Raw genomic sequence first — 9,244 nt, 5'->3', positions numbered from 1 at the left:
TCTCCACCTTGGGAGGAAAAACCTGCAGCATACTTATAGGCTCGGCAGTGCTACACAGGCTAGGGCTACGGAAGAAAGAGACTTGGGGGTCATCGTTGACCACAAAATGAACATGAGCCTTCAGTGTGATGCTGTGGCTACTAAAGCAACCAAAATGCTGGCTTGCATCCATAGATGCTTCTCAAGAAAATCCCAGGACATTATTCTCCCCTTGGACTCGGCCTTGATGAGGCCGCAGCTGGAGTACTGCATCCAGTTTTTGGCTCCTCAATTCAAAAAAGATATGGAGAAGCTTGAGAGAGTCCAGAGAAGAGCCACGTGCATGATAAGAGGTTAGGAAAACAGACCTTACGATGACAGGCTGAGAGCTATGGGACTTTTTAGCCTGGAAAAGCGCAGGCTCAGGGGTGACCTGATGGCCGCCTATAAGTTTATCAGGGGTGTTTACCAGGATCTGGGGGAACGATTGTTCACCAGAGTGCCCCAAGGGATGCCAAGGTCAAATGGTTATAAACTCCAGCAGGACCATTTCAGGCTGGACATAGGGAAGAATTTCTTTACTGTCTGAGCCCTCAAGGCCTGGAATACCCTGCCACCAGAGGTGGTTCAAGCACCTACATTGAATGTCTTCAAGAGAAATTTGGATGCTTATCTTGCTGGGATCCTATGACCCCAGCTGACTTCCTGCCCTTTGGACAGTGGACTGGACTCGATGATCTTCTGAGGTCCCTTCCAGCCCTAACGCCTATGAAATCTCTATAGTTAGCAATATGTATGAAAGCCTCTGAATTCTATATATTGTTCATGGGAAGACAAAATTAATAGAATTTTTAAGCCTATCATGAGCTAGGGATCAAAGGGAATCTGGGATGTCCGCAAGAAAAGGCTGAGGGGAGATCTAGTGGCCGTTTACAAACTAGTCAGAGGGGAACAGCAGGCATTGGGGGGGTCCCTGTTCCCCCGAGCACTACCAGGAGTGACTAGAAATAACGGTCACAAGCTGGCAGAGGGTAGATTCAAACTCGTAACCGGTGTACCCTTGACCTGTGAGCCTGGGTTGGCACTACTGGCTTGACACAGAAGGGATAGATGACCAGACAGGTGGGGAGTAGTGGCGAGTAGGAGTCAGGCAGCTTGAAGCATATTGGTTGTATGAAATGTTTATTGTACTTATGCTACCGATGGTCGCAGTGTAGGCAGGATAGCTGACTTGTTCAGTTATAGTGCATAAAACAGAACTGTCTAAAGGAGTCTGTTGGTTCACGGGGTTCCTGAGTCGAGCCCTTGCTTTCTAACCCAGAGGCGAGGTGCGGCTGCCTGACTCAATAGTCCCAGAAATTGTCAACAGCTCATGCACAGGGAAAAATTATAATGCACTTTCGATCAGTAAACTTCCGAGAGCTCTTTGATGAAACGATTAGACGAACCAGTGAACGAGATACACCAAATGAAGAACGGCTGGCAGGGAGAAGGTGTCTGCAGGTGGCCAATCTGCTGCCAATATCTCCAAGGTGTGCGCGTGGAGTTCTCCGCTTGATGGCGGGAATCTGCTCTTAGTCATAGTCAGCAGTGACCAATCACTTCATGCCAATTGTGAATATTTACTGACCGGACTGGAAAAGGTGCCAATTACGTTCTTACACAGTGACCTAGATACATATTCATCTGACCTAGATACCTATTCATTTGACATTATTCATCTGGCTGCCCTCAGTGGGTTCAAAAGGTCAACCTTGTGATTGGCACCTGCAATACTTATCATCGCAGACAGCAAGCTTTTAAGTGTGGAGAACAAACTTTTAACAAACTCCAACTGCAATGCTTCTTTTAGCAAATAAATAAAGGCTACTAGTGCTGAGGGGTCTTTATGGCCTGTGTCCTTACTAAGTTATTATGGTCTTTTGCTTTGCTGGCATTGGCACTCTAACTGACAGGTAAAACTCAGACATGACAAAGGTATATGACATGGTTGCTTGGGGCTGTAGGGGGCAGTCAGGAAGGCCAAGGTGGAGATGGAACTGGGACTAGCTACCCGGATCAAGGACAACAAGAAGTCTCCTTTTAAATAAATAGGGGGTAAAAAGAAGGTATTGGGTAACATTGGGCCTCTGCAAGATATGTTAGGAAATCTAATCATCACACCAGACAGCAAAGCTAACCTATTTAACAATTTCTTTGCCTCCATTTTTCTGAGCAGGGACCAGGTCACCCCCACAACCAGGACCCCCATTGGACCCAGGGGAGGTGCACTGTGGCCTAGGGTCAGTGAGGACCTAGTCAGGGAACTTCTGGAGGAGCTGGACATATTTAAATCCTGATGATCTCCACCCCAGAGTGCTGAGTTAGCTGAGGTCATCCTGGCATGGCTTTACGAGTCTGTATGGTGCTCTGGCATGGTGCCAGAGGACTGGAAAAGGGCCAATGTGGTTCACATTTTCAAAAAAGGGATGAAGGAGGACCCAGGAATCTATAGGCCAGTCAGTATTTCCTTTAATCCTGGGTAAGATTTTTGAGAGAATTATCCTGGTGCATGTCCATAAGGGGCCAGCAGGGGAGATTATGCTTAGGGGCAACCAACATGGGTTCATTAGAGGCAGGTACTGCCAGACCAACCTGGTGGCCTTCTACAACCAGGTCACAAAATCTTTAGATGCAGGTGTAGCAGTAGATGTAGTCTTTCTGGACTTTAGAAAGGCCTTCAACGCTGTCTCTCACCCCATTTTCATTAAAAAACTAGGAGATTGTGGTGTTGACACCTACACAGTCAAATGGGTCACTAGTTGGCTGAAGGGCCACACCCAGAGATTGGTGGTGGACAGGTCTTATTCAACCTGGAGGGATGTGGGCAGTGGCGTTCTGCAGGGCTCGGTCCTCGGGCCTGCACTGTACAACATCCTGATCAGTGACTTGGATGAGGGGGTAAAAAGCACTGTTTTCAAATTCGCAGACAACATTAAGATGTGGGGAGAAGTGGGCATGGTAGAAGGGAGGAATAGATCCAAGGAGGTGATCCTCCCCCTCCATGCGACACTAGTCAGGCCGCAGTTGGAATACTGCGTCCAGTTCTGGGAGCCACACTTCAAGGGATGTGGGTAGCATCGAGAGGGTCCAGAGGAGGGCCACTTGCATGGTCAGGGGGCAGCAGGGCAGTCCTTATGAGGAGAGGCTACGGGACCTGAACCTGTTCAGCCTCCAAAAGAGAAGGCTGAGGGGGGATCTAGTGGCCATTTACAAACTAGTCAGGGGGGACCAGCAGGCACTGGGGTAGTCCCTGTTCCCCCGAGTGCTACCAGGATTGACTAGAAATAATGGTCACAAGCTCGTAGTGGGTAGATTCAGGCTAGACATCAGGAGGTGCTACTTCACTGTCAGGGCGACTAGGATCTGGAACCAACTTCCAAGAGAAATGGTGCTGGCCCCTACCCTGGGAGTCTTTAAGAAGAGGCTAGATGAACACCTTGCTGGGATTGTTTCACCCCAGTACTCTTTCTTGCCATGGCAGGGGGTCTGACTTGATGATCTGCTCAGGTCCCTCCTGACACTACCATCTATGAAACTATGAAACATCAATCTCCTCTCCCTTGTCCAGGTGATAGGTCACCTGGTCATAAAAGGAGATAAGATTGGTTAAGCAAGACCTACCCCCAGCCAACCCATGCTGGCCATCCCTCAGGATGTTGCTGCTGGCCAGACTGTTGAGAATGGCCTCTTTAATAATCTTTTCTAAGACCTTTCCTGGGATAGAGGTCAGGTTGATGGGCCTGTAGTTTGCTGGATCCACTTTCCTCCCTTTCTTCAAGAATATACCCTGGCCAGAGATGATTTTAAGAAGGCATCTTTCTGATATCTGCTTTCATGCAGGATTTCCTTTAGTCTGAAACTGTGTCAATTACCCCTGTGGTGAAAATTTAGCTTTATGCATTTGAATGCAATGCATATCAACTGCAAAACAAACTCTGGGAAAATAAGTAGCCAACTTGATTTACTTTAATAAATATGCATTCTACAATTACAGGCAAAACTAATCCAATATTCTTCATGTGAATCTTCCTTATTGTCTTTGAAATCAGTGGTTAAACCACAATCCAACAGGAATGGAATGTCCTTATGTTAAAATAACTTGTTTCAAGCCAGAAGTAAAATATGAGGATCTCTCTCTTTGTTCCATGCATTGTAAAGGATATCCATTGGGAAAAAACTGTGTATAAACTTTGAAAGTCTTCTCCCTGAAGTATTTCCCCAAAAGTACATAAATCACAGGGTTAAGACAACTGTTGGTAAAAGCGAAGAAAGAAGTAAATTGGCTCCCAAAATTGATCAGCTCTTCCCAGAAACAGCCGTTCACAGCTTTCATTTCGAATAAGAAATCAAGGAACAGGAAAAAATGGCAGGGAGCCCAGCAGAGAAGAAATGTCAGCACCACTGTGAAGATCAACATGGTGGCTTTTGTGTTTGTGTGGTCCTTTGATATCTTTGTTCTGAGTTTTGCTTGACATCGCTTGTTTTTTCGTAGAGAACGAACTATCTGGCAATTGAATACTATGATCGCTATTGATGGTATTACAAATCCCAGGGCATTCAATGTCAGGCGATCGGCTATCTCCCATGATTTACTGGGGAAGGCTAGGATGCAAGCTGAAATATTCAAATCTTTCATATATTGCACAGAGCGAAACATAAATGTTGGGATGCTCATAACAATTCCAAATCCCCAAATGAGCAGGCACATCACTTTGGCCTGTGCCTTGCTTCGTTTTCCTCGGCTGGTCAGAGTGTGAGCAAAAGCTAAGTAGCGGTCCACGCTGATGGCCACTAGCAAGTAGATGCTTGTGTACATGTTTAGCTTGATAGATGCATTGGTGATACGACAAAGGAAGTTTGTGAAAGGCCAGTTGTATTTATTCCTGATGTTCTCAGCCCAGAAAGGGAAGCATGCAAGGAAAATCAGGTCAGCAGCTGCTAGATTCACAAAGTAGATTTCAGCCACATTCAAGCAGCCCTTGCACAGTAAAAAAACAGAGAGAACAAATATATTTCCCAATGTACCTATAATACAAACTGTATTGATGTATGTCGGCACAACCTGGTATACCACATCCCACCATTCATCCAGATCTGGGCAGAGGGTTGAATTGCTCGGGCTGCTGGTTTCATTTGAGGACAGGTGTGGTGGACTCCATGTAGCCATTTGTTTTATTCTGAAATAAACAATAGAGATGAATGTCATTGACCTGATGTATTAGAACCATGCTTTGAACATATTCTTTGTCTTGTTAAAATAGAGGCAGGAAGTTCTGGAAGCTTGCTCCACATAGTGTCTTATTTTCCTTTGCTGTCTTAATGTCTTAACTGCTGTCATGTCTGAATGTGTGCATGATTCAGGGAAGGCAGGGGGAAGGAGGGTAATTCTGAAACCTTATTCCCGATACTGGAAAAAATAACTTCCTGCAAGTCAATGAAACTTCCTTTGTTACTGATATTATTTTAAGAGGGACAACAGAAGGAAAGGGCCCATTTACTTCATGCCTCTATTTCTGTCTCTCTTTGTCTGATGGCAGGAACCAGCACGGGAATGATTCAGAAAAGTGTCCACCATTATAGACTAAGGTGGGCTCACCTCAGCCTATTAGAAGAGTCCCAACTGCTACAAAGCTGAGAATTAGTAGAGTCTCTTTGCCCATGTGTGTGTCCCTAGGAGCTTCTTTCTTTTATTTTTAACTTAGTAAGGAAGATGCTGGAAGGCTGACCCTGGACACGAGGGTCTGCCCACATTTTAGAGTTTTATCAGACAAGAATTGCTTGGTCTTGCCAGTAGGTCTCATTCTTTCTTTAAGAGATGGGGCCCAATTCTGCACCTACCTGGATTACAGCCACTTCAGCAGAGCAAAGGACCCATAAAAAAACAGCAGCTCTCTTCACAAAGGAATACCTCAAATACAGAGATTTCCTTGGAGGAGAGGGAACACTGAATTGAAGCTACGGTGGTCCACCCTGCAGCACGGCCTGGGGTCCCTTTGGGTATGGACCAGAGCACTGTGCAGAGTTTCCTGATCTAGCTCTGTGAGCTGGGCTAATTAGATTTGCTCAGAAACAGGATAGTGAGAACACACCTCTTCAGGTCAGGAGCAAGAGATAGCTTTGGAGAGCTCGGCATGGCACTGCCTTGCACTGTGTAGACATACCCTCAGAGAGGGCCACTACAATCAGCTGTACGTTACTGCAGTCCTAAAGCTACAGTAATTTATGCTGGGTGCCAGGCAGATTGTACCATTGTGTCTCTGTATACCACAAGGGAGAACCACCCTTTCGTCCATTCCCAGGCTCCTTCCCTTGTGCTATTCCAGTGCTGGGTATAGCTTTGGGAGGATAGGGCTGCTTTCCCTCACTGTGAGGGCATGGTTCAATCTCTGTGTGTCAGATCTTTGTTTGGCCCTCACTTTGCTTCCCTCACACATTTGTGCCTATTCCAAGTGTAGCAGCATTTTAAAAATGGACCCACCTGAAAGAATGGGAAGGGCTGGCCAGCAGAGAGACAGAGTTTGTCCCAGTGGGGGCACTGTAGGCTCTGAGGGCAAGTGAAGCTCTTTTGGAGGCGGCCCTCTTGGAAGTGGGAGGGGTGACTAACTCCAGCAAAATTTTGAAAGAGAGCCATTAGCAAAAGCCCAGGAAGGGCTCCGGGCTGGGATTGGCTGAGAGGCTTGAATAAAAGGGGGGAACAGTTTTCCCCGGTGGGGGGGACCGAGAGAGAGAGAGAGAGAGGTGAGGGCGTGTGTAGTGTCGCGCCCAGGGTTACACAAGCTTAAGGGAGCACTAGTAAAATGTATCTCCCGCAATGAATATCCCAGTCAACTGCCCACTGACAAATAAGCATAGAGATGGCCAACAGCAGAGAATACCACCCCCCGCACTCCTGCCAAAATTCAACCTTGAAATCCCTAGGAGGGAGGGTGAATCTTGCAGTTTTCCTCCATGCTCTGTAGGATCTGAGGGCAAGATTCAAAGCAGGTTCTTCCTGATTATATATGTTGCAGTGTAAGAGCTTCAACTCAGCTCTGCTATAGCACTTTGTCAGAAGGAGAGACACCATTTCTCAAAAACTCAAGTTCTGAACTACTGAGGCTTTTACAGGAAAGCTTTATCTTTACCTGGCAACTTGGCTTACAAGCAGCCCCCAACCTCAAATGGCATCTCTAAAGCACAGGCTACCTAACTCCCAGTCTCTCCAAGGCACCAGGCCTTGTAACACACCCAAATGCCTTCTGTACCCCACATTAATACAGCCCACATCATCACTGAACTGAATAACACAGATTATAACATCCAAGGGTCATTCACTTGCAACTCCACTTGTGTCATATTATGCCATCACCTGCTTACAGCACACCTCTGCTGTCTGCTATGTGACAGAATAAATGAAGACTGATCTGACATCAGCTACAGAAAGACGCACAAACTTGTGGGAGAACACTTCAAGCTCTCAGGGCATTTATCACTGACCTGAAGGTGGCTCTTCTTAGGCAGCAAACTTTTACAAATCATTTTGAAAGGAAAACTGTGAAGTAAGAAATTATCCACAGACTAAAATGTGTAAAATATGGTTTAAACAGGGACTGTGGACTCTTACCTAGGTTAACTTTGGTTACTCCTCTGTACCTATGGGTTTGCTTGTTTCCTCCAGCACTGCCCCCACTCCCCACACAGGCCCCCCGCTTGTCTCTTGTATTCCGATTCCTCTCCCATTCTTGTACTCTGCGTTCTGCACATCCTTTCACAGCATCTGATGAAAGGAACTTCAACCCATGAAAGCTTATGCTATACAGTATATATTAGGGCTGTGCAGAACTTTGGTCGCTGATTCGATTTGGTGGAGATTTGGCCCAATTCGGCAGCCAAATCTCTGAATCCAAACTGAATCAGGAGACCCGTTAATTTCTCTGAATTGAATCAGAACCCTCTGAATCAGTTTGGAGAGATTCAAAGAGATTTGATGATTTGGACATACACAGCTTTAAATGATTTTTCTACATATCTCAAGGTACCAGGCGGCTCGTGCTGAGATGGTGGGGTGGATGGAGCATCCCAGAAGAGCTTGGGAGGGTCCCCAGCATGTTCAGCGATGGCCCCAGAAGTGGGCTGGAAGTACTTCCCCTGCCCCCTGGCTTGGCAACTGGTGCCTCTTGGGCCTGGGGAGCATCCGGGGTCCCCCCATGGCCGATCGCTGAGCTGGGGTGGCGTGGGGGGAGGGGGTTCCCCTGTGTGCTTATATATGCTTATGTTATATATATAAAATATATATAATTAATTTCTACTTTGGTCTATAAGGTGAAAATCTACCCTGCCTTCAACTTAATGACAGGCAATGGAAAAAACCTAAAGCACTCTTGCTATGTATTTCCTATATAAACTTCCACCTCATTGCCAGGCAGCAGCTTTCTGTTGTGGTTTTAGTTTCCTGTTGGTCTTATGACATTCTCAAAATAAAATGTATTGCAATAATTAAAATCAGATTATGGTGATTTAATCTCAAACCTGTTGTGCTGAGGCAATACTTTGTACATCCAGTGAAGAAAGCAAAGACCCATTTTTGTGCTTCCTGCCCTGTCATGGGTGAGACCTTTACAAAAATCTAAATGTCATAACTGGTCAGCCCTGGTGGAAATTTTCCACTCTTGCTATTGTAGTGATGTCCCTTGTCCCAAACCCTGTTCCAAAGCTTGGAAAGAAGGCATTTAGGGGTCATTGTTCATCTAACTAAGATTTATATGGGTTCTGTCACTGTAGTGGACACCGTGTACTCTCTACATAATTTATCCTTGCAGTGCTGCTGTGCATTAGCAAAGTGTTATTGTTCCCCCTCTGGCAAATGAGGATCTAAGACCTAAAGGTTCGGTTTCACCACAGAGTTAACTGAAGAGTTGCCCCTAACTTGGATGCCATCTACAGACACATGCCTTAACTCAAACTGGTTGGTTTGCCAGGCTGTAGGTCAGGTTACTACACACACTTCATTCTGCCCTGAATACCTGAACCTGAACACTCCAGGCAGCTCGACTACTATTTTGCTGATGCGAGAGCCCGGGGGTGGCCAATGCACAGCATGCATGCCACAAGTGGCGCAGACAGCTGCAGGGTGTGGTATGCGAGCTCCAGGGAGGTGGTAAAGTAGAGGTGGGGTGCTTGAGCCTCCAGCCACATGGAGTGGAGAGGGAGGCAAGACACTGGTGAGAGAAGGTGTCACCACCAA

At 46.4% G+C, this 9,244-nt stretch overlaps 1 protein-coding gene across 1 annotated transcript; it reads right to left on the bottom strand.

Annotated features, from left to right (window-relative positions):
- Window positions 1-4,105: 4,105 nt before the first annotated feature.
- Window positions 4,106-5,227, bottom strand: BDKRB1 (bradykinin receptor B1). Its single transcript, XM_090035004.1, has one exon. The coding sequence runs from the start codon at window positions 5,225-5,227 to the stop codon at window positions 4,106-4,108; it is 1,122 nt and encodes a 373-aa protein (XP_089891130.1).
- Between the last annotated feature and the right edge of the window lie 4,017 nt (window positions 5,228-9,244).

Source organism: Crocodylus siamensis, chromosome 2 (assembly GCF_052110815.1).
Source record: "Crocodylus siamensis isolate JL-2025a chromosome 2, ASM5211081v1, whole genome shotgun sequence".
Taxonomy (NCBI): domain Eukaryota; kingdom Metazoa; phylum Chordata; order Crocodylia; family Crocodylidae; genus Crocodylus; species Crocodylus siamensis.
The sequence above is the reverse complement of the archived record's forward strand: the minus strand, read 5'-3'. Positions and strand labels throughout refer to the sequence as shown.

Bases quoted from the DNA above. Each gene is read 5' to 3' on its own strand.
- BDKRB1 (XM_090035004.1), bottom strand. From the start codon at position 5,227: ATGACATTCATCTCTATTGTTTATTTCAGAATAAAACAAATGGCTACA.